This window comes from Hibiscus syriacus, unplaced genomic scaffold, assembly GCF_006381635.1.
Source record: "Hibiscus syriacus cultivar Baekdansim isolate YM2019G1 unplaced genomic scaffold, ASM638163v2 tig00110483_pilon, whole genome shotgun sequence".
Classification (NCBI taxonomy): domain Eukaryota; kingdom Viridiplantae; phylum Streptophyta; class Magnoliopsida; order Malvales; family Malvaceae; genus Hibiscus; species Hibiscus syriacus.
Genome location: NW_024062759.1, coordinates 1,411,432 through 1,437,823, shown reverse-complemented (window position 1 = coordinate 1,437,823; position 26,392 = coordinate 1,411,432). Strand labels below are relative to the sequence as shown.

The 26,392-nt window shown below is 33.9% G+C and overlaps 1 protein-coding gene, 1 long non-coding RNA gene and 1 pseudogene across 3 annotated transcripts; 1 reads left to right on the top strand and 2 right to left on the bottom strand.

Annotated features, from left to right (window-relative positions):
• Positions 1-1,216: 1,216 nt before the first annotated feature.
• Positions 1,217-1,704, bottom strand: LOC120129198. The gene is made up of 2 exons (XR_005516719.1): positions 1,627-1,704; positions 1,217-1,494 (listed from the first exon to the last, which is right to left on the bottom strand). It is a non-coding gene; the product is annotated as an uncharacterized LOC120129198 (long non-coding RNA).
• Positions 1,705-13,784: 12,080 nt separating this feature from the next.
• Positions 13,785-17,025, top strand: LOC120129132 (annotated as a pseudogene).
• Positions 17,026-17,919: 894 nt separating this feature from the next.
• LOC120129139 lies at positions 17,920-21,342 on the bottom strand. Of its 2 annotated transcripts, none has more exons than XM_039146723.1 (4): positions 21,182-21,342; positions 19,706-19,942; positions 19,531-19,644; positions 17,920-18,957 (listed from the first exon to the last, which is right to left on the bottom strand). In XM_039146723.1, the coding sequence occupies exons 2-4, from the start codon at positions 19,887-19,889 to the stop codon at positions 18,251-18,253; spliced, it is 1,005 nt and encodes a 334-aa protein (XP_039002654.1). In that variant the 5' UTR covers positions 19,890-19,942; positions 21,182-21,342; the 3' UTR covers positions 17,920-18,250. The 2 variants fall into 2 exon arrangements, with proteins under 2 accessions (XP_039002654.1, XP_039002655.1); XM_039146724.1 differs by having other exon boundaries at positions 21,207-21,342.
• Positions 21,343-26,392: the final 5,050 nt, after the last annotated feature.

Below are 26,392 nucleotides of genomic sequence, written 5' to 3'. Positions count from 1 at the left end.
CGGTAGAGGATGAAAAAACTTTGATCCGATCCGAGGATAATAATGTAATTTACTTAAAAATATAATTATGTACATTAAATCCTTATTTTATACCAGGTCAACTTGGGTCGGATCGAATTTACACTCTAAAAAATTGAGTCGGGTCTGAATTGAATGGAAATATATATTTTTCAGGTCGAATAAGACGGAGGATATAAATTTTTTTGAATCGGGTCGGATTCGTATTGGCCAAAAACCCGACCCTAACTTGATCCATTGTCATCCCTAATCTAAATCATATTACCACATATATTTAAAAATTATTGTTGCCCAGAAAACAAATAATTTATTTTTTGTGGGGTCAACTTTAACAAAAATAAAATAAAAGTAACATAAAAAGATCCATTGTTAGTGAGTGACTAAAGATGATAGTGTTTTCCACCTTGTATGGATTCAAACCCCATAATCATTTTGATAATATATTTCTCTCTCTGTTTATTTATTTATTAAATTAACATAAAATTAGATTTGTTTCAAAAGACTATAAGTTAGATGACACCAAATAGAAACATAGACAAATACACTTAATTATTGGGTGGTGACACAAATGAATGAAATTTAGAAATTGTATAAAAAAAATAGAAAATTTTTAAATCTAGGTGATCCAAACAAAAACAAAGACAAAGGTAAATGACAAATACATAATTTACCAGTAATTAGTTGGTATATTATATTTTTATAAAAATAGAAGCGAATAGTTTTATTTTACAAAAAAAAATATAAAATTACAATGAATGTTTACAGTCTAAGAGCAAACTAAACACATAATTATGACATTTTCTATATCCATTGACACAAAAAACTAATCACTTAAGATCATACAACGATCATATGAGAAAAACGTTAAAAATATATCCAAAAGACTCGAACAAAATATAAATGTGAATATATCTAATTACATCGATAAACTAATCACAACATGAGATCAAACTATTGAAAGACCATCGACATTCGTAAATCAGAGTTGAGTATTGCGAGAAAACTATCTTTGAACGTAAATCTCATATCCAAATCTAATATAAGGGTCAAAAGTAAGGCAGATCGACAAAATAGTAAATAAGCGACATCTTGATCAGTCAAGGAAACATCACATCTAATTCTGAGAAAATTAAAAGAAAATAGAATAATAAATAGAAATCACTACCTCATCAATGAGATAAACAAGAAATTCAAAAGAAAATAGAATATTAAATATTATTCATCTGATGTGAATTTTATTCAACTGGATTTGGAGTAATTAAATAGATGTAGTACGCCGAATGGAATGTTTTTCCTAAGAGGGGGGAGGAGGACAAGGGAAAGCGCAAAAGCAACCTGGTATACAAGCTCCTATAGCTTTAGGTCCATGTTGTTGCTTACACAAGGTCTTGCAAACTTTCCCACAATCTGACGGTGGCATCTTTATTATTGCAACGCAACCGGGTACAATATCTCTTGCTGCTACCACTTCTTTCCCTGTTCCCCCCCCCCCACGTATAATACAAGGTTAAATAATGTTTGACCTAATATATTATTTAAAAAACAATAATTATTTGGATAAGGTAACTAAAAATGAATGAGAAAACATAAATAATAATGGATTTTTACCCCCAACGAAAAGAAGAATGGCCACGAAAAGGACAGCAGAGATTTGGAATTTCTTCATGGCTTTCTCCTCTTTTTCCCTCTTTTTTGGTATGAAATAAAGAAGATGTAATTATCTTAAATTATAGGGGAAGATGTCTTTATCGTTTATTGATTTGGTAAGAATTGTTGAATATAATATTAATTGGTAAGAAATAATGTATTTAAATCATATTACCATATATTTCAAAAGTTATTATTGCCATAAAATCAAATAATTGGCGTATCTAAATCATATTCCCATATATTTAAAAATTATTTAAAAGTAAATAATATAATGTCATGTAGGGTCAAATTTCTTTCTTATAGTATATCTATTCCCCTTCTCGCACTACTAAATTTGTATTCTAGAATCTCATTTTATTTATTTCAATTTTTACCACGTAACGTTCTTTGATGATTTTATATTTTATAAAAATAATTAAATTTATTTTTAATTAATACAAATTAAATTGATATCATCGACTTTATATGTCACAAAATTGATTTTATATTTTCTCATATTTATTATTTTTATTTTAATTATCACATGTAAGTTCAGACTGTTCGGTGTACACATGTGTTGCGACCATAATTTTATATGTCACAAAATTGATGTTTCTAACAATTTTTAAGTTTTTCAGGTCACAATTGTATTGGTGATATGTAGAAAACGAATGTCATGTATAAATTATGTAATCTAAATTCACATGTTATATTATATATTTATATAAAAAATTACATATAATTTTACACGTTTATATCCAATATCTTTTATCATATAAATATAATTCTAACATTTAATATTTTAATAATATATTAAGATCCATTGATTTATTGAGTGATTAAAAACACTTATATTATACTTTGTATGAATTCAGGTCCTTATATTTATCTTGTAATGTGATAATCTTACTTAGTAAAAAATATTTGAACAATATATTAAATAGTAGATACAAACCACTATCTCATTTGTACATAAATAAAAAAAATAGAATAAAGTACGTAAATAGTTCCCCAACTATAAAGTGTTGATTTGTTGAGTCTCTCGACTATTAAAAGTTATAAAATAGTCATCGGAATACAAGGCTATGTTTTGTTGAGTCCTTTAACTATTAGAGTTACAAAATGGTCACTGGATTATTCAGATATTTCAAACTCGTCATTTTTCGTTAAAAAATTGATGATTGTCTAAGCTAGATGTTAACCTGCTGACTGAATGTAATAAAATTTGATCACATAATCTCAAACGACTATACCACTCAAACGGTTCTATGATCAACTTTTATCATATCCTAGTCAACTGGTTAAAATCTAATTGAAATGACAATTGTTTTTTTAATAAAAAGGACAAGTTTGGAACATATGAATAATCATGTAACCATGTTATAAATTTCAATAGTCGAGTGACTCAACAAAACAACACCTTATAATTAAGGTATCATTTACGTACTTTATCCATTAGGATATAAAACATTATTCGTATGAAAAGAGTAATAAATAAGAAATCTTGTATTTATTCAAAACTCTGTAAATAAGGTGACAGGATATTTGAAATATCATAAAATCTTTGAAAATACAGTATTAGGACTCATCCACAATTCGAGTGTTTAAAACCGAAAACTCTGATATCACCAAATGTAACCCCCTAGACCCGGCCCAGGAGTTACTAATTAATCTAGAAGATCGCATGCCGCATTCAGAAGTTCTTTTCATTTAAATGTAAAACAAATCCATTTCAGTAAAAAATGACCATGTAATGGTAAAATACTAAAAAAACCATCATAAGAATCCATTGGTAAATTTACAATAATAACGCCACCAAGATACAAAATACTGGTAATACATATATGGCAGTACTAACACACACACCCAAAATATAACAGACGAGGTGAGTATAAATATATAGATACAAAACGAAGAATAGTCGATCTTCTTGATGCCAATTCTAGTAGCCTACTGTCGAGTAATTATGAAAGATTAAAAATAAAGAATGAACTAAAGCCCAATGTGCTCCTTACAATGTTAAAAAGCATACAGATAAAATACTTCGATAAAAGTTTGGCACAAAATAGGTTTTGAAAACAAGAACACTACCCACATCCAAACACCAGAATGTGTAGGACCCATAAGGACCCTACACCGGTAAGGACCCTATACCCACAGTACACCCGGTAAGGACCTTATACTGATAGTATAGGGCCTGCGGTAAGGACTTACCCTGTGCAGAAAGAAAGAGGAGTCTACAAAAGGTCTTACAAGTCATAGGCTAAGCCTGAGATACTACTTCCTCCAATCATACCCCAATGATAGTAAAGTGCATGTATTTGAGTAAGAATAGTAATTTAAATATTAAAATGTCATTATATAATCAAATACAAAAATACAATAATCAAAGATCATGCTAGAAGCATTCGGTAATTCATATATCATGCAGTCGGAATATAAAATCAAAATTTTTAAACAGTTTAGACATATAGTCAAAACAATATTATAACACCAATAGGAACACATTTGAATCGATCTGAGTAGTCTGGGACGATCACATACTCTCAGGTTTGTCTATCGCGGTCAGCGACAGTGCTAGATCATAAGAATCAAAATAATTGAAATCAAAATACTTATAAAATAAGTAATAAACTTTAATTGAATAATTCACATAAACCTACGATTAGCTCTCGAAGAACTCAAATCGAACGGATTTGTAGGGCGGGTAGTGTCAGACCTAGATGGCCCTCGGTCAGGGGTATCTCGTGTACCTTCATAAAAATATAGCCTAAGATTAATTACATAATCAAATCTTGAATAAAAGTGTAGAAATGCTAAAAATACTAAGCATTTTCAAATTAATGGGCTCGCTTCATGACTTTTGGGTCATAATTTGGCAAAACGAACTGTAAAATCGGACTTAGGACGTTGTAAAAAATCAAGTGATAGGTTTTTGAAAAAAATCAATGTCGGTCAATAGTCAAAGTCAGCGTCGATTAACAGTCAATGGTCAATGGAGGTGGTCAACAGCTCGACACAATGCGACACGACACAGCTCGGCTTGACTTAACTCAACTTGATTCAGTTTGGTTCGGGTTGGATCGGTTTAGAAATAGACCGGTATGGTTGGGCCGGTTCGATTGGGTTTGGGCTAGACGGGTGTACAGGTCGGGTCAAATATGGTTACTGGTAAGGTCAGTTTATGGTTGAGTGTACGGGTTGGGCCAACTCGCTTCTAGACGGTCCACCAGGCTGTGGACAAGCCCCAAGCACAGGGGCGAATATCCCGTTTATGCTTCGCCAGAAACTTGTTTTGTGTCACCCCTCCACACGCCGACGACTCAAACAACAAGACAATCACTGTTGGACTCAGGACGATGCAAGGATTTCATTGGTGTGAGAGGTGTCAAAAATGGAGTAGTGGTCGGCAACGAATCGATGGTTAAAGTTTCTTTGCTAAAACTTGCCAAGAAGGGAATGAGAGAGCAAGAGAAATTGTTGGTTTCCAGAAATGGAAAGTTTCAGGAAAAATGAGGTTTTATGTCCAACAAAAAGAATAACCCGTCTCAACTCATCATCTTTAGGAATGCAGTAATGACCGTGAAAACACAAAATACCATCATGATCCACAGTATACTCTGAACTCAATCCTTGCTTAACTTGTTCAATAATGGGAAGCAATGAGCTATCCAGAAGTTGTTTGGTCTTAATCTCCTCGGCCAAAGTAGGTTTAACCTGTAACTCTGCTAACAGACTATTATCATCAAATAAACTCAAGTTGGTGAATAATGCTCTGAGATCTGATATCGTCTTACGGCTCAAGGCGTTGTCTCTAGATCTTTAAAGCAAAAAACCATGCAGCTAGCTCCAAATCATGATAGGATAGTTACGCTCATGCGACTTTAACTGACGCGACGCATAAGCGACAACCTTCCCATCTTGCATCAAAACACATCCTAATCCAAAGTGAGAAGCATCACAGTAGACAAAAAATCTTTCCCAGATTCAGGCTAAATCAGCACCGGGGCTTGAGTTAGAACAATCTTCAATTTCTCAAAGCTAGCTTGTTGGTTCTCAGACCAAACAAATAGAATATTTTTCCTCAATAGTTTCGTCATATGAGCTGCAATAAGGGAGAACCCCTCTACAAAATGACGGTAAGCCCAAGAAACTACGGATCTCAAAAATGTTCCTGGGTTGCTTCCAGTTCAAAATAACCTCCATTTTGCTTGGATCCACCCGAATACCATCAGCAGAAACGATATGTCCAGGAAAAGTCACTTCGTTGAGCCAGAATTCACACTTGCTCAACTTAGCGTATAGCTTATTCTCCCTTAGAGTCTGTAGAACAATCCTTGGATGCTCTTCATTTTATTCTTCACTTCTAGAATACACCAGTATGTCATCAATGAACACAACTACAAACTGGTCCAAATAAGGTCAAAACACCCTATGCATCAGATCCATAAAAGCAGCAGGGGCATTTGTTAACCCGAATGACATCACTAAAAACTCATAATGCCCAGACCGAGCACGGAAAGTAGTCTTCGGAATATCCAAGTATTTCACTTTGAGTTGATAATAACCAGACCTCAAGTCTATTTTTGAAAAGATAAAAGCCCCACGAAATTGGTCAAATAGATCATCGATCTTAGGCAGAGGATATTTGTTTTTAACCGTGAGCTTGTTCAGTTTCCTATAATCAATACAGAGTCTCAATGTCCCATCTTTCTTCTTAACAAAGAGAACTGGGGCTCCCCACGGTGATACACTAGGTCGGATAAATCCCCTGTCCAATAACTCCTGGAGTTGAACTTTCAGTTCCTTAAGCTCCTTTGGGGCCATACGATAAGGAGCCATTTAAACGGGAGTGGAACCAGAATAAACTTCAATCTCAAACTCAACCTCTCTATCCGGCGGTAATCCAGGCAACTCCTCAGGAAAAATATCAGAAAATTCCTTGACAATCTGGATGCCTTCAATATCAGATTGAGAACTCCTAGTATCCAATATATAAGCAAGAAACGCATCGGAACCTTTCCTAATCATCTTCTCAGCTACCAAAGTAGACACAACATTCGTCAGAAATCTACGGCGTTCCCCGATCATTACAATCTTTCGATTATCTGGGGTCTTCATAACAGCTCTCTTGGTCTCAAAATCAATATTTACTCGATGTTTGTCCAACCAATCTACGCCGAGAATCAAATCAAACTCTTCTAAAGGTAACTCCATCAGGTCGGCCAGAAAAATCTCCCCATTGATCTCTATAAGACACTCTCTAAAAATACGATCCAACACTATAGACTTGCCTAAGGGACTTTGAACTATCACCGAATGCTCAGTATAATCCACAAGAATATTTAGACCCTATTAAACGGAATATGATACATAGTAATTGGTAGAACCACTATCAAACAATGCAAAGTAGGGAACTAAATGAATAGTAACAGTACCTGCAGTCACATTAGGCCCATCGCGATCCTGTAGAAGTCTGGCAGTGTAAACCAATGCAGGATGTCTGGCCTCATATCTGACTGGACCCCTACTCTGAGATGCTCGGCCTCTGCTAGCCGATCCAGGTGCTATCTCCTGTGTATGACCCCGTGCTGGAGCCTAATTATGAGAACTGGCGGGAGTACGAGCTGGTGTCTGAAATGATCGATCTCGCTCTGGACAGTCCTTCAAAAAATGGTCACCATAACCATATATATAACATATGCCCAATTTCATCCTGCATTCTCCAAGATGATGTTTTCCATAGTAATCACATGTCTTCAAAGTTTGCAACCCAGAAGATCCCCCATGTCTAGAAGAATGCACAGCTGAAGAACTGGATGCCACATGCCTGACACTCGCACCACCTCTCTGAAAGGATTCACCCCTACCTCTCTTGTTGGGGTGTGTAAAAGAATCTACAGAACCAGAAGGCCTCATGAATCGGGTTTGAGTTCGATCCCTATCTCTCTTGTGCTCTATACCCAAACGCTCTATTTCCTCAGCAGTCTTGGCTATCTCAACCAATGCATCAAAATTCCTCTCTCGGTGGGTAGCGACTCGACTCTTGATCTCATACCTGAGTCCATTCTCGAACCTCAAGCATCGATCTGTCTCAGTGTCCACAAGTCCATGAGCATAGCGGCTCAATCGGATAAACTCAACCTCGTAATCCATAACAGACATGCTACCCTGCTCCAGATTCTGAAACTCTTAACGTCGCTCCTGCAGGTATCTCTCTCCAATGTAGCGACTCCGGAAGCGCGTCTTGAAAAGATCCCATGTTAACTAGTTTCTCAGAATACTACCAGAAATTGATTGCCACCATCTGAAGCTCTCTTTCTTCAACATAGTTAGGGCCCCCCTTAAACTTCTGTTCAGGTCTGAGGTCTATCTCATCCATAATCCTCTCTATGTCCTCCAGCCAATACTCAGCGTCTGTCGGAGGTCCACCAGTAATACCCTCGAATGGAACTACACCAGCAGCAACCAGAGAATTTGAAATCTCAACCGCAGTCATATTACTAGGGGCTCTGGCAACTCTCTGAAACATGCGGAATATAGCTCTATTAATGGCATCTTCGTTCATGTCAGTATCCTCATCTCCAGTGACGGGAGGATCTCTCACAGGAGTAAACTGATCATCATGAGAAAGGGTCGGATCTACTTGCGGAACAGGAGGATCACGTGGTGACATCAGATCGTCTATCGTAACAGAAGGTCGAGCGACTCGCCCTCAACCACGGCCACGTCTTGTCCTACGACCTCTAGCAGCACTCATCGTTGGATCTATAAGGCTCTACAGAAAGAATTTGAAACATATGTCAGATTAGCATCAGGGATCTCGAGAAAACTTTAAATCATAATATAATGTGACATTTTTTTTCTTTCAAAATTTCTTAAAAATCTAAAGTTTAGGACCCATATACAGTTTGAGTGTTTAAAACCAAAAGCTCTGATACCACCAAATGTAACCCCCCAGACCCGGTCTGTAAGTTAGACCCAAACCTAAGTGGTCACATATCTCATTCAGAGTTTTTTTTATATTTAAAACAACTTATAATACATTAGATATAATACATAACAAAATATTAATAATACAGATATATCCAAAACGATAACAAATGCATGTCACCAGATACAACTGGAAAATATATAGAGATATATGTTCGTACAAAATAAGTAGTTGATCTCCCCTGATGCCAAATCTACTAGCTTACGGTCTGCTGTTATCTGAAAAAGGGTAAAAACTATAGAATGAGCTAAAAAGCCCAGTGTGCTCCAAACAGTGTATAAAAATATACTAATAAAATATTCCAGTAAAATCGGGTATCAAACATATTTTAAAATATGAACACTACCCCCATTCGTCAAGTCCAAAATGTGTAGGTTCCCAATAACCATACACCCACCGTCAAGTCCAGTAAGGCCCTAAGCACACAGCCGAGGAGCCGGTAAGTAAGGCCTTGAGCACACAGCAGAGGAGCCTCCAGGTATACTTCCTCCAACATTATCCCCCCCAAATAAATCATGTTCCGCTCATAACGGATATATATATATATATATATATATATATATATATATAAATTTAAAGCATAATTCAGGTCAAGTAGCAGATCAAAATCCATGTCATGTATCATATAAAAATCCAGGTCAAGTATCATATCAAAATCCCGTCAAAAATTAGATAAACTATTCATATGATAGTTTAAAACAGTAAGATAACACCGTCAGGAAACACACTTGTAACAGTCTGAGAAATCAGATAGGGAAGCCTATTACTGGATCTGTCGATCACGCTCTGCTGCAGCGCTAGATCCTACGAATTAGAAAAATCCATACTGGAACCCTAATATAAATAATCAAAATCTTATTTAAATAATATACGAAAATCTATGGGTAATTCTTGTAGTACGTGGTTCGGGCTAATCTGAAGAACGGACAATATCGGACCTAACTGATCCCCTTTCAGGTGAATCACGAGTACCTTCATAAAATATTTTTACTCAATCAATTCCTTAACCAAATCTCAAATAAATAATCAAAAATGCTAAAATACTAAGCCTTTTAGGTTCACAAGCTCGATTCGGGAACTTTGGGTCAGAATTTGGCAAAACGGACTTCGGAATTAGATTCAGAACGTCGAAAAACATAAAGTATGACCTTCTGAATATTTAAATTCTTGGTCAAATTCAAAGTCAATGGGTTTGACTGACGATTTGGAGACTTTCGAGTTCGAATTTGGTGAAACTGACCCCAAAAATGGATTTGAGACGTCAAAAAATATCAAGATAGGTATACTCGGAAAACATTAACGGCCGTTTAATAGTCGGTCAAAGTTTTGGTCAAAGGAGGTCAATAGATGATCAACCATTTTACGAAAATAGCACCCTTTTAAAAATAATTACAAAAATAGCACCCTGTTAGAAATAATTACTAAAATAGCACCTGATCAACGGTCAACGGGTCGGGTCAACGATCAGGTCGGGTCAACGGGTCAGGTCAAAACCGGTCAAACCGGTTATTTTAACATTCCCCACGCGCAGTGGCGGCGCGTGGGCCACTTTCTGGCATCGAAAAAATTACGGAAAAATTCCTAAAAATTATTTTAAGCGATTTTGAGGCACTTACAAAGCTCGGTTCACAATTTTGAACAGTGGAGAGCTCGATTTCAACAAATTGGAAACTTTGACCGCTTCACCTCCTCACGCGCCACCGTTGACGGAGACCAAGGATGACACCGGCGGATTCGAAACGGCACAAGGAACACGATGGTGCGGGAGGTGTCGAAAACAGAACAACGATCGACGATGAATTTAAGATTTTCTCGGTAATGGAGCTAAAAAAAGGTCGAAGCTTTGACTTGAAATTCACGACATTTGGCAACGTTTCACTTCAATTAATTTAAGGGGTTTGTTCCTCGCTCGATGATGAACACGATGATGGTTTCAAAACGATGATCGGAGGTTGGATGGCGTCGAAATAGTGGTTGAAAGTTAGGGTGCGGGAGTGAAGAAAAACTTAGAAATTTTTTTTTCTCTTATGATAACTCCCCGCATACCGACACTTTTTTTGGGTAAATTCAGGATTTAGTCCCTGAATTTCCTTAAACTTTAAAATATGCTACAAGTTTTGAGAATTTTTAATTTAGTCCCTAAATTTTACCAAATTGGTTAATTTCATTGTTTTCTTCAAATTTTCTGGGTTGTTACACTTACCTAGCTCGGTTCACTATAGTGAACGGCGAAGAGCCCGTTTATGCTTCGCCAGAAACTTGTTTCGTGTCACCCTTCCACACGCCGACGACTCAAACAACAAGACAATCACCGTTGGACTCAGGACGATGCAAGGATTTCATTGGTGTGAGAGGTGTCAAAAACGGAGTAGTGGTCGGCAACGAATCGATGGTTGAAGTTTCTTGCTAAAACTTGCCAAGAAGGGAATGAGAGAGCAAGAGAAATTGTTGGTTTCCAAAATGGAAGTTTCAAGAAAAATGAGTTTCATACCCAACAAAGAAAATGGTGTAATTTTCAACATAATTCCCCCAAAATTAGAACTTTCTAGTTAGACAAAGTTTATTAAAATTTTGTTTTGGTCCTTAAATATAATCGAATTTCAATTTAATCTGAAATTAAAATTAAGAAAAAAATAAGCCCTGATTTGGGGTGGGACAACATCCCCAAACTATAAAATTCATTCTAAAGTGGTCTCGAACTTTTGAATATTCCAATTTCATCTGAAACTATGTGTATATATTAATCACATCCCTTGTTAATGAAATCGTTAGGCCAAGTTATATTATACGTTTGAAAATATAAATTAGGTTAAATTGTGGTTGAAACTAATTTCATATTTGGAAGAATTTAGGGATGAAATTGGAATATTCAAAAGTTCGGGACCAATTTAGAATGAGAGTTATAGTTTAAGAATGAAATAGATTCAAAAACGTAAAGACTAATTTAAATGATAGTTATTTGGGGGTATATGCAGTTACTCAAATTAATGTTATCGACTTACTATTCGATTGTAAAAAGAAACGTACTTGTCTTCGTGAATCTTGTTTTATTTGTTTCATTGTCATCACGTAATATTTTTTATGATAATTTCATATTTTATAAAATAATTAAAATTTTAATTAATGTGAATTAAATTGATATCATCAACTTAACATTTTTAGATTTCAAATCAAAATTTGTGCATTATCACATGTAAGTTTATTGTACAATATGCTGTGATCACGAGTTCTATATTTATAAATTGAGTCTTTATAGATTTTAGATCTTCTTACGTTAATAATGTTGTCCTTGTGAATCCTATTTAATTTGCTTATCACCGTGTAATACAATTGATGATTTTGTACTTATAAAGAAATTAATTTTATTCATCAATTAATAGAATTAAATTGATATCAACGACTTTAACATTCATTTGAACCTTAAAAAAATACATCTTTTTAATCCTGATCAAACTTGTATATATCATATGCATGCTTAGTGTACATGTGTTCGATATGACTTCTATACTTTACAAAATCAAGTCTTTAACAAATTTTTAAAGTTGTTGGACATTCTCACAATAATCGAGTTGTCCTCGTTATTTTCACTGTAAATTTTTAATTAATTCGAACCAATCATACCAACTCGGCATTCATTGGATCTAAAATATTACTCTTTGTTGAGTCAAACTAATCATGAATGACCAAGAGGGAGTTGAAAAATGATGGAAGCTTTTTGCAAGAAATGAAAAATTGACACAAGCAATTTTAGAGTGGTTCAACTTCTTCAATAAGTCTACATCCACTACCTCTAGCTTCCACACTAAGGATTTCAACAAATCACTAATTGTTCTAATCTTTTAGGACAAGGTGTAACCTTACAACACACTTAGACTTACATCCCAAAGTCTCAAGTGCACAACCCTTCCTAAGAAGAAATTACAAAAGCAACTTTTGAATATCCTCACAAGATAAAATGTTTGCAAATGAAACTCTCACGCACCCAACACTTAGGATGAAGAATACAATGAATGGAATATTATCTATGTAAGAAAGACAAAAATGGATTACAAATTTGGCTCTAAATGCTCTTTGATTGTTGGAATAGTTTTCTTGTATTTTTTTTTGAATGTTGAAGACCCCTTTTATATGCCCTCAATGTTTTCTAGCTATTTAGGGTTATTGGAGGGAGTTTGGAGATGTTTGAAGCATTAAATTCGCGCATTAATGGCTACCTGCGCACAAAGTTTCAAAACTATGGGGGAAAGTTCGAAACTTTTCGAAAGAGGAATTGAAAAATATGATATTTTGACCCAAAGTATCAAAATTTTTCCCATAGTTTCGAAACTTTTGAGATAGTTTCGAAACTATAGAAGTATCGAAACTTTTTAGGCTTTTTTCTTGGAAAGTTTCGAAACTCTTGAAGAAGTTTTGAAACTTCTGATTAATGGTTGTCTAAAAAGTTAGTTTTTGACATTTTGAGAAATATAAAACTTTAAAAATTATTTTAAAATATTTGAATGATATTTTTTAATATATTCTAAACTTAAAAGACTCATTTTAAAGATTTGACAAAATTTTAGAGATTTAAAAATAACTTTACAAAAATTATTATAATTAATATATATCAAAATCATTTATGTTTATCGCTCTTTAAACCAAATCAAAACTTTTTTAGGATCATATGTAAGTTTAGTGTACATAGACATTACGATCATGATTTTTATATTATTAAAATCTTTAACGAAAATGTTAAGATCTATGGATCCTTTCACACTAGTCACGTTATCTTTGTGGTTATCGTTCTACATTTTTATTTAGAGTAAAAATTCGTCTTCTTCTTCAGTTAAGTAGAAATTGTTCAAAAGTAAAAATCTATGACTTCTACATCTTTATTAGAAGTAAAAGTTTTTCTTCGTCTCCGCCTAGATAAAGTATATATTACCATAAGTAAGTTTGATATACACGTGTTACGATCATGATCCATATATTTTACAGTATCAAATTTTGTACCTTCACACATTACTCGCGTATCTTGCTTTAATTTTTTAATTAATTCGAACCAATCCGCACAGATTACGGTAAGAAGGAACAACTCTTCTATTTATCGAATTCTTCTTTTAACAAAACGAATAAAAAAATTCACAGTTTTCATTTCAGAGAAAAAGAAGCTTTGGAGATGGAAGCGAAGTCAATGAGTCAGCAGCAGCAGCAATTTCTCTTACAGAAACAAAAACAGCAACAGCAGCAGCAAATGCTTCTCTTACAACAGCTTCAGAAACAGGCCCAGCAGCAACAACAACAGGCGATTTCTCGGTTCCCTTCCAACATTGATGCCCATTTACGTACTACTCCTGGCGTTCTTCCCAATCGTCTTATTAACATCCATCAAAACCCTAATTCTACCCCCAACCCTAACCCTAGTTCCGCTCCTAATTTACAACAACCACAACAGCCTCCACATCACAGTCTCAGCCGCAGCCGCAGCCGCTGCAGAAGCAGACCCGACCGTTGAATCAAGCGGAACTCCAGATGGCTTATCAGGATGCCCTCCGTGTCTGCCACCCTGATTTTAAACGACCCTTCTTTTCCCTTGAAGATGCATGAGGTTTGTCTGGAAATTCTCTTAACTTTTGAGTGAATGGAATTCTGGTTTTTGTGTGTGTGTGTGTGGATTCCTTAGTTTTTCTTTTTATGTGTTGGTTGGCATGGAATTAGGAAGAATGTGATCATTGTTGCAAACCATATAATAGATATTATTTGTTTCTTTAGTTTTATTGTCAAGTGAGGTGAAAAGGCGGGTTTGAAATAATGGATGAAAAATGGGATCTGTTTACTATTTTATAGATTTTGGCTTGCGTGTATAGCATCTGTAAATTAATTTATAGTTATGCTATTTTCAAGTTGAAAATTGAAGTTTGTATTGTATTCCTGCTGTTTGGTGTGTGAATTTGGGCAGTTTCATAGTGTAATCATTATATTGTTATACATGTTAAGAGAATTAGGGTTTCAATATTTGTGCTGCTATAAATTTTTTAGCAGTGCAATCGGGATGCTTTCTCACATGGTGAGATATGATTGTAATGAGATTTCCGGAAACTGTGGGAGATAATGTTGGTTTGTTGTATGTAGTAACCTTTTTTTTTAATAAAAAAAATCTATGTCATCCAAGGTTGAGGGCATTTATGTAGAAGAGTACATTATTTTGTATATGTGCATAAATTTATTGGAGTTTAAGCATAAGACGGAAAATTGCTGATGCATTGCGACACATGGCACATTGTTGGAAAGATTTGTGGGTTTTATCGACATGCGTGTGACAAATACTTGGTAAATTAGCTTTTGCTTGGTTTCCTAGCAAATAGGAGATAAAATCAGTTATGCTCCATTCATTAGAAATCCGCTCCGTCACAGTTTCGTCTTAGTCCCTTTATTATCAATCTCATTGGGAAAAGTGAAATCAGTAGCACTCAAAGTTACTTGAAATTATTTCACTAAATTACATCTTCCTAATTGCATTGAGCTCAGCTGTTACAATGACTCGTTCAACTAACATTCATATGTTACATGCTTGTTTGATTGAATAAATTGGAGTTGACTGAATGATTAAATGATATCTATAGTGTCCTAGCTAGTGTGTATACCGCTTCTGTCTGCTGCTATCATCTTACCCAGGATGTTCCACCCATTTTTTGGACTTTACTTTGTATTTTCACTAGTTCTGTGGAGACTTTTAAAGTTGGTTACAAATTTCATGCTTCATTGTGTCCTGAGGCTTCTAAAATAATTTTTTTGGTTACTGAATACTTGTTTAGTGTCTTGCTTCTTTGAATTTTATTAATTTATAAAATCGAGAACGTGCGGAAATATGTACACATGGATGCAATTTAAAATAATTCCGCTTCTCCGCCTGCTGAATCCTTTTCCCTCCCTATAGTCCCTTCTATTGATTTATTCACCGCCTATAGGATTCTCTATTAATTTGTCATGGAAATAGTCTTTTGTTTTAGTTTATAGATATAGAGGGGTATGGACTGAAGACAATAACTACTGTCGAATTTTATGTGAGGACAAAGTTACAGTACTGGTGGATAACATATTGGCCTTCCTATTTAACTTTGACCTTTGGTTGCCATTGGCTCTATTCAAATGCTTTGAAATATCTCTGTTTCTAGTATTCTTTATTGTTTCTCAAGTTTTATGGCCAAATTCTCCATGGAGGATAGTAGAACTTGCAGTGTAATTTGTTGTGTCATAATCAGGTTGAAGCTATTTTGTATATGTATAAATTGTGATATTAGTATTTAGTAATTCATATCAAATAGATTTTGAAACATCCGTGTATCTGTGTCATGGTTATGTTATTTTTGTGTTTCATGCTGTGTTGTTTATTGCCAGGCTTGATAAAGTAGCAGTTATTTGAGTTGTTTCTTTGTACTCGAAGAATTTGCATTACACAGTTGGGGTTAGTGGTTTCTTCTTGCTTTGTATTTTTTTTAAGTGTATTTCATGAAAATGTGCAGGTTACTACCTTACCATGTTGTAGCAGATTATGAAGCAGAGGAGGATGACAGAATTCTCGATTCTGACACAACTGGCCAGATGCCATCTCGCCCCCAGCAGTGGGATCACAACATTGCTGCCAAAGTTGCAGAGTTCACAGCCACATTCGAGAAACAGGCACTTGCCTTCAATATAATATCTCGCAAACGAACTGCAGGGGAATTTCGATCCGAGGAAAGGTTGATGGTTGAGCAGGCTCTTCTCCAGGAAGAGAAAAGAGCCATGCTGGAGTTGAAAACAGAAATAGAATCTAGGGAGAAGGCTGGTCGGGAGGCTCATGAGGCTAAGATGCGAATGGCAGCAATGGTTCAGGCAGAGCAAGCTCGAGTCGAATCCCAAGCTCATGCTGAAATAATGGCCCGAGGCCCTATAAGGGCAAATGCACTTGGATCTCAGGGAGGCAACCTTCCAATTAGTCATGACATGGGGGAGCAAGCACGGGGTGTGAACCCTGATGAGATGATGAATGGATGGGGGAACAATGCACAGAGGGACGAAAAGGAGCCATCTGAAGATTTCTTGAATGATGAAGAGACTGACAATGGAGATATGGGGGTGCAAAACGAATGGCGTGAAGCCGGTGAGTTTGATTTGAACAGTAGATAATTAAATGAATGGTGATGGTTATTGGCACTTTAATTTCCTCATCTTTTTTTTTAATATATAATCGACTGCCTTTGTTTTTCTAACTTAATTTGTTAAAGATAACTCGTAGTAAAAGCTTAGATGACCTTGTGTTTTACTGTGTTTATATTGTCTTAGACAAGCGAAAGCAACTAGTTTTATTTGCTGTGGTGAGCTGCTTGAGGCTTCCCTTTATCCTTTCAAATGATCTTTGTAAATTCACATAAATTATTTAGTTGATTTTGAATTTGTCTTTAAATTTAAAAAAAGAAAAAGAAAGATGGTTCTTTTTCTATGAAAACAAATATCAAAAATAATATATTTTTGAAAAACATCTATAGACGCATGGACATTGTTTTTGTCAAATTGGATTTTCTCTTCTTTTTTAATTTTCTTTTGGCCCTTCAATTTATTCTTCGCCTTTAAATGTAAATATCTTCCCCGTTTGATTTTGCCTACATTTTTTTTTTTGCTACATTCTTCTCTTTAAATGTGCATTTTTTCAACTAAAACGTGATTGTCTCTTGCCACTAAATTTTAATGAATGTCAATACCTTACATAAAGCTCCTTTTTGCATTTCTTAAAAGGATCAAAATGAAATAGGGATTGCCACATAATCCGAATCTGATCGATTTTAACTTGACCTTATCGGGTTAAGGTCAGGTCTGTTTAGTTCAGGTAATATGTTTGAGTTGGGTTGGATTTAAGATAAAAAAAATATTCAATCCAAAAAATAATGTAATTATAGGGATAGTTGTAATAATAATCCTTTATATTATTTTTTTAATTAGATTTCTATTTTTAACAAATAAAATTAATACTTTTTATAAATATATTTATTACGGATATGACCGATTTAAAATTTTATCTCAAAATTTGAATTGGGTGATGTCATTCTGAACCAGGATCGTGTCAATACTTGGGTATAGAATGTATATTTTTTGGGTTAGATTAGATTGTCCGGAAACCTGACTTGACCCATATCCATCCCTAAAAGTAAAAAGGCAAAATGAACTAAAAACTTGCACCATGATTATGCAATCAATGTTAAGAAATTATACCGATCAAATAAGCCCGAGATCTAACTCGCAACATTTGCAATTGCTTTTCGATCCCGGGATGCAATCAACTTGGTACTAATAGAAAAACAGTAGAAAAGAAAAAGGCCCCAAGACTGAGAAAACTCTTTCTAATTTCTATAAGAAATAAGGCACCCGCTAAGCAAAAGAAAAGTAAATAACAAACCAATATAGTGGTGCCTACTTTTCCCTTTTCTTTTTCTCCCACACAGATCTCATTCTCATGCACACAGATGGACAAGCAAGTAACATATCATCCAACATTGAACTTAAAGCCAACCAAAGCAAGGACAAAGAAAAATGAGGCATTTCTTTAACCTCGAATCGAAGAAAAAAACTGCTGGACAAAACCTTCATCGGTACCTACAAAATGTTGGGGAGCTGGGAATCCAATCTCTGTTGCAGCTCCTTGATCTTCATGGAAAGCTCCAGTTTCTGCTCCTTGTAGCTCTGCAACAAAAACTCTTTTCCTTCTATTACCTCTTTTAACTCTCCTACTTCTCTCTTCAGAATCTCAATTCTCTCCCCATCTCCCCTTCCCTTCTCTGGGGAGCCCGAGATGCTTTCCGCATCAAGATACCCATTGGCATGACCATTTCTTATGTCAGATGGCCATGGTGTATCAGTTGATGTTTTCTTATTCGTGCCAACATTTCCTAAACAGTGATCTGCAATTGCCTTCCTCAGCCTTTGGATTTTTCTCTCGGAGCCGAACAAGTTTCTATTTGCAGCATCCAGCTGTGATTGTAAGTCGGTTGAGTGTGCCACCTGAGCATTCAGTGAGTTCTGAAACTCCATAATTTTATCTTGCATCTCCAAAATCATATCATCTCTTCTTTTCAGCTGTTGCCTTAGTTTTTGTATCACTTCCCGCTTGCTAAATATGTCGGAGCCTGATTCTGAGACACATGGCGAGTCAGAGCAGTTACACTGATGGAATGGCTTTGGAGGTAACTCAAGACTATCCTTGTTGAAATCAGACGTGGGAACTGTCACCAGCGGGAGAGCAACTTCAGGTTTGGGCAGCATCTGACCATTGGGTAGGTGCTTCTCACCCATGTTTTCAGCTCCTGTTTTGAACCCAAACTTAAATGAGAAACCAACATATCCACGGAATATTAGAAACACAAACATACTTTAACTTTCACTACTGAAAAATGACAAAGCATTAGAGAGTACATAAATTTAAAACTAGCCAAAGTAAGAATGGGAAGAAATAGAGACCTCCAAAAGGACCTTGCCTCCGATATGGAGAGGACTTATGTTAATTTACACCATAATCTTTTCTAAACGACCAGTGTCGATCACAAATTAACACCTCAAGGCTCCAAATGGTTATGACATAAAACAATGAAAAACTGAAGTTGCCAAGTATAACACTCAAAGGCAAGGAATCCCATAAAAGGCTCAGTAGAAAAGGAAAATGATTTGTTTCTTCTAATTCCGGCCAATAGGTGACTATTTTCACAAAGAACTGAGTTTTTGCAAAAGAAAACGAACTAGAGGATTCATAACAATTCAATTTCTTCGCTTTTATCATCCCACTCGAAAGACCAAAGCATGGGAAGGTGAAAAATAAAACATGTGCTTGTTTATAAGGAGAAGCTTTGGACATCCCAAACAGTAACATAGCTGCATCACACCTGACATACAGTTGAAACAACCATCATCTACTTCAGTGAACGAGTACATGTTTGAATGTAAGCGACAACCCGATGATCTCCTTCTGTCAGAAGCTCCATTCCCGGTAATGAACTCTAAATTTATAAGCAGTTATGTATTCAATACAAATTATTGAAGCAACAGATGTCAATATACCTTTCAAGCTGACAGTACCATTATCCTGTTGCTTCGCATCAATTGCCTGCTTCAGCCTGTAACCAAGTCGGACTGATAAGGTACTCAGCAAAGCACCACCAGCAATGAGAATCCAATTTCTCCCCTCACCCTGAATTTTTTTTGACTTCAGACCCCTAGATACCCGACTGCTTCTTATATTCATTTTAAGGGCAAGTAGGGGTCAGATGGGAAAACTCTGAATCACCCAAGTATGGCCTACAGTCAGAGTGCACAACATGTAATTACTATTGATGTAAAACAAAAGTTAGATACTTGGATGAAATAGCATCGAGAGAGCAGTATGTTCTACAACTTCACAATAAACAAAAGTGGTCTTGAGACTTAAATGCGAACTAAATATATTTATGTAAAAATCTTCCATTGAACAACATTTTGAGATATTTATATTTTTTTACTTTTTGTTGATCGTTCCATAGGGAAAAGTATCTGTGGCTCTTGATGTATAAGCTTTTTTTTTCACAGGAAATTGAGTCAAAGTCATACATCACATCCAAGATAAAAAAATATTTGAATAACAATGACACAAAACTCAAACATCTGTGGCTCTTGATGGATAAGCTTTTATCTCTCTTAAGTGAAATATCACACATAGTTAGAATGTTGAAAATAAAAATGAAAACATCAACATCTCAAGCATTACATGTTTAAACCGTATAATAACGTTTATGTCTTATAATTCTACCTGATTTAGGCAGTCCAGTAGCTTATAAACACTAGGCAACATCTTAAAAACAGATGAACCAGGCGCTTAAGACCAAAAAAATCAAAATCCTACGAAAATCACTGGAAAAAAGTACCAATCCACCAATCACAATGAAATTAAACATAAGCAGCGAAGAACACTAATTTCACATTATCCTAAAGTAAAAAACAACAATATTGTTCTACAAACTCATCTGTTGCACTTCATTTTAGCTATGCATGTAGATCATCAAATAAGACATATATAATCAAATTAAAGTTTAAAAACAGTAAATATGTGAGATTAAAAAATAAAATGCCCAATGCACAACAAAGCAGAAATGGCATTCAAATTTCCAAACGGACAAGGCACACTTGTCTAAATAAGCTTCAATACTTCCCATCACATTGAAATCTATATATTAATACTGAGTAATGACTAATACAAACTTCAAGTTCTAATATCACAAGCTATCCGTTATCTACAACGGTGCTCACATTTCTCTCAACACCTGCAAGTCCTACACGTTTCTAATAAAAATTCCTGAATAATTTAAACTAAAAATCCCCCAAAAAATAATGAAGCAAAATTTTAACCTTTCCTTTTTAATTATTCTCCTTCTCTTGGTTATTAATTCATGGGGAAAGAAGGATTGGAAATCAAACAGATAGAACGCGCATTAACGGAAACGGTAAAGTACAACCTTTATCATCTTAATCAACAAAAAATGAGAAATCGAACGAAAAACAAAGCCGGTAGAAGAAATCAAAGGCGAACCTCATCCAAGATAAATCCGGGTTCAGTTCGACAGGGTTTCCCGGAACCTCCGTCAACGTCGTCGTTTTCGACAAGTCCTTGTGTCTAGAAATGGCAATTAACAGACGGCTATTCAAATGGCGGCTTTTGTTTTAGGCTTCGGCTGATAGGTAACTTTCCTTCTTTTTTTTGTCCCTTTTCTTTTAACAAAATAAAATTTTCAAGGGTTAACTACATAGAAAATCACTTACATTTATGTATTATCCACTTTTGGTTTCTGATTTCAAAAAATATAAGATATAGTCACTTTTGTTTTTATTTAATTAAAATGTGGTCACTTTTATTTTTACGTAATTAAGATGTAGTCACCCCGAGTTAACTGTAATTAACAACAATTAAATATTTTGATATAATCACACATTTGATCCTTATTATTTGCACATTCTCTCAATTTAGTCATACTTTTAACAAATTAAAATAAATTTAATCCTCTAATCGAATGATGTCACATGTCATGCCACGTAGAGGAGAGTGTTCGATCGATCCGAGTCGATTCTAGTCAAATAATTTTGAGTTATTCTAGTTGATGACTCCTATTTTACAACCGGAGTTGACTTAGAATTTTTTCAAGTTGAGTCGAGTCAAAATTTTGAATTTCTATTTAAATTTAATTATAAATATTTATAATATTATGATATTATTTGATTATAATTTAAATGATCTTTTATAACCATATACAATACATGTGTATTTCTTCATTTTTTTCATATGTGATATACATTTATGATACAAAGTCGAGAGACTCAAATCAAACATGAAAATCAATCCACTAATTACTAAAAAATTCAAATTATTTGAGTTGTATTTTACAACTCGGTTTGAACTTGAAATTTGTTTTAGTCGAGTTAGGTTTATGAAAGTCAATCCTCCAATCAAACGATAACAAATAGCATTAGGGTTGAGTGAAATTCGACTTGACTCGACTCGAAGAATCAATTTTTTTTGACTCGACTCTTAAAAACTTGACTTAAATTAACTTCGAGTTGTAATTTCATAAACCTGACTCGACTCAAAAAAATTCAAGTTCAAACCGAGTTGTAAAATACAACTCGAATAACTCGAAAATTTTAGTAATTAGTGGGTTGATTTTCAAGTTTGAGTTGAGTCTCTCGACTTTGTATCATAAATGTATATCACATAAGAAAAAATATGAAGTAATACACATGTATTGTATATGGTTATAAAAGATCATTTAAATTGGGATCAAATAATATCATAACATTATAAATATTTATAATTAAATTTAAATAGAAACTCAAAAAATTTACTCGACTTGACTTGAAAAAAATCTAATTCAACTTTGTGTTGTAAAATAGGATTAAATTTATTTTAATTTATTAAAAGTATGACTAAATTGAGAGAATATGTAAATAACATGGATCAAATGTGTAATTATATCAAAATATTTAATTGTTTTAATTAAATAAAAACGAAAGTGATCATGTCTTAGGTTTTTTAAATTAGTGACCAAAAGTTGACAAAACATAAATGTAAGTGATTTTCCATGTAATTAACCCAATTTTCAAATATGAATTATTATTTGATAAGCTTTTATTAAAACTAATCGTATAAAAAAAGTGGATTAAATAAGTGTAGCTAAAATTTAAAAAAAATTAATATTTGACATTAATAAGATATTCTTTATAAAATTATTTTTCTCTGATAATATATAAAATAATAGTTTATTAAGCATTACATTATTGTCGTTTTGTGCTCATGAGTGTGGTATCATTTATTGGAATAAATTTGAAAATTATGTTTTAATTCTAATAAATTTTAATTTTTAAGGAGATTATTGGCACAATAATTCAGGAAATAATTTATATTGCTTGTTTTTACTTTCTTAAATTCATATTTATTATTTTTCTTTTTCAAAAATACATATAAAATTAGAAAATTTTACCGCGACGCAATGTATACGTGTCGGCTTTTGCCCTAATTTTCCTTTTATTTCTGTTTAAGTGTGTTGGGCTTGAAGAAATTATATTTTTTTTCTGTTTTCTTTTAAAATCTATTTTTTCCCAAAACTTCGTGGATCCTTTAGTTATTAAAAATAGATGTCTCTATATTTAAAAGAAATATTTCTTTTATTTATTTACTAGACCAGTAATGAATTTGAGAATTCCATTCCACCCGCATATACTCCGAATAAAATATTTAATTAATCAAAAAATGCTTTACAGTAAAGGGTGAAGAGATTGGTCTGCCTTTTTTTCAAAAGTGGAAGTGAATAACATGGTGAGTATACTTCACTCAAATAAGAGTCTGAAATGTGGAAGTTATTAAGCAATTTAAGTGGACAAGGAAAGTACTATTTTTTCTAGTTCAAGTAATTACGGTATATATTGTCATACTGCATTATAATCATTATAGGTTATTTAACAATAAATAAATAAAATGTGAACAGAAAAAAGGGTAAAATAAACAAATGGTCGTCTGCCTATAGGGTATTACTTTATTAAGTCATTCTACTATTAAAAGTTACAAAATGATCCTCGAATCATAAAGGGTTATTTTGTTGAGTCCATCGATTATTAAAAGTTACAAAATTGTCACCCAACTATTCATTTTGATCATTTTTTTGTTAAGAATAAAAGATATTCTGAGTTGAACGTTAACCAGTTGATTGTGATATGATCAAATCTGATCTCAGAATTTCAAACGACTATTATATCACAATCATCATGTTAACGTCTAGCTTAAACAATCGTCAATTTTTTAATGAAAAAGAACAAGTTTGAAACATAATGAATAAGTCGTGTAACCATTTTGTAACTTTTAAAAATTGAGAGACTTAACAAAGCAATATTCTTGTCGCAACTGACCCATTAGCGGAAAAGACTACTAGTTGCAACGATGGGGTTTTGAAATGATTTTGAAATGTAAAATTTGAGAGTCTCCACCAATAATTTTTAAGGTGCGATTAGAATTCCTAAAATCGAGTCATTTTAATAAAACAATCTATTTAATCAAAAATACCTAATTTGGGGTTTACAAAAACCAGAAAATAGGTTCAGGAGTCGGTTACGTGTGGAGAATGGTTAGCACCCCAGATCGCCCAGAAATTGGTACCTATTCAATTACTTTATATTTAAATTTGGAAAATTTGAGTTCGAGGTTTTATTTAATTTAAAATTCACCATGGAAGCCAGATTTGGAAAAGGATGTTGGTTTACTAAGATCAATAACGAACACCCTCGAGCATGTAATGCGAGAGCTTCGTTATTAATCTACGTAATCGAATATTGGCTTAAAGTTTGAGAAATCATTATATGGGTTTTGAAAATGACGTCAATTTATTTCGGGAATTACTAGTGGTTAACACTTAAACATAACGCATATGATACACTATTAATTCATTAATAAATAAACATTGCCTTATTGTTTTAAAATCAAAGATGCAAACATAGAACCGTATTAAAAACCTAATTATTATAGGTTAGTTAATTAAGACTTTACTAACTTAAAGTGTTATATTATGAAATTTAAAGACCTAAAGGGTTAAACTTGAAAAATGAAATCTCTAAAATCAATCTTAATTCATTTTAACCAATTATTAAATCAGATAATCGAAATTGTCCTTCGTACATGTTCATGCGAAAGCCAATTCTTCTGATGAGGGTCCGAGGTAATCAATCTGATTACAAACGTGCCTTGTTGGAGGATGCTGAAAACTTAAGATCTTAGCTGGCATAGGACGGTTGAGGCTTATAGGGTTTCTTTTGGGCTCAATTGGGTTTATTTGTTTTTGGGTAGTGTTAAATGGATTGTGCGCTGTTGTTCTAGGTCAAAGATTTCTCTGGAAAGGGTGATGTGGGTTTCGGGTAATTGTAATACGGTAAAGGTGTTAATGGGTCATTACTTGTAATGTAATATTTAATGGAATTTGGGTTTGAATGTAAATGGACGTTTATTTGGAAAATTCAATGAGAGCGAATTTTAGTTCCAACATGAACACCCGACTAAATAGAAGCTCAAATCCCAAGCAACTCCCAACGCTCTCAAATAAATGTAAAATTTCACCAAATGCCCTTTATTTCCAACTCTGTCCTCCATCAACCTTCTTCATATAATTATTCGAGTATTTTATTTTTTATTCAATTTGAAACACTAGGATAAAATTAGGGTACAACAATTCTATATCGGATCATTTTGTAACTTATAATTATTGAAAGATTTAATAAAATAATACAGTATGATCGGAGGATCATTTGTGTATTTTATCCAAAAGAAAATTATGCATACAAAAATAAATGTGAGAACGAGTGTCAAAATAAAAAATATATCTCCCATATGCGAGAATCGATGAGCATATCTTTGAATAGTTTATTAAATAATAAATAAATGAATAAAATATTATTCCATTATGAAGTTTTTAGATTTTACAAATATTATTAGTATGCTGTCTTATTATTGTGTCTAAAATACCATATATTTATATAAATCAATATATGTTAATAGTTTGTATTAAATATTTTTATTTTTTATGCTATATTTTTCTAATAGTTTAGTTTTTTATATTGTTCAATCATATCGTGTATAAAAATTATCAATTTTTTAATAGTGATTATAATTGAGACATTCTATTAAAAAAGGGTTTAATTAAAAAATAAGTGTTAAAACTATAACGCTTTTTACAAATGGGCGTCCAAACTTTTTTGAATGATCTAGGTGTCTAACATTATAAGTATTACCACTTTAACTGCCCAGATCGCAAACGCTATTAATTTTTTCGTTAAATAACACCTGTCACATTCTGGTAATTTTAAAATTTTATTTAGAATTTTAAAAATTAAAATTATATTTTAAAACACAAAAAAATTGAAAAAGCCTCAAAACTTTGAAAACCCTTATTTCAACCCATAAACACACACCGACTACCGCCCTTTGCCTTCGGCGAAGCTCCACATGATCTCACCTCCCCCAAGGATCACTAACCTTATGAAATCGAGACCACTCGATGTTTTGTATCCCACGAACCCTAGGCTAAAATTCGCGATCCCAACGATAAATCGACAACAAGTATGGCAGCTTATGACTAGGAAGATGACAGAATTATGTTGAAGGCGGTGGTCATGGTTGGTAAAGGTGACGACGGTGGGTTAGGGTTATGGATTTATGATTTTTAGGAATTGGGGTTTTTTTGT

What these genes read in the sequence shown, in the direction of transcription:
- LOC120129139 (XM_039146723.1), bottom strand. Translation starts at nt 19,889, where the DNA reads ATGAATATAAGAAGCAGTCGGGTATCTAGGGGTCTGAAGTCAAAAAAA. An exon ending in TGGTACTGTCAGCTTGAAAG is followed by an intron (nt 19,645 to 19,705) that starts GTATATTGACAT and finishes TTATAAATTTAG; the next exon opens with AGTTCATTACCGGGAATGGA. An exon ending in TTGTTTCAACTGTATGTCAG is followed by an intron (nt 18,958 to 19,530) that starts GTGTGATGCAGC and finishes GGTTCAAAACAG; the next exon opens with GAGCTGAAAACATGGGTGAG.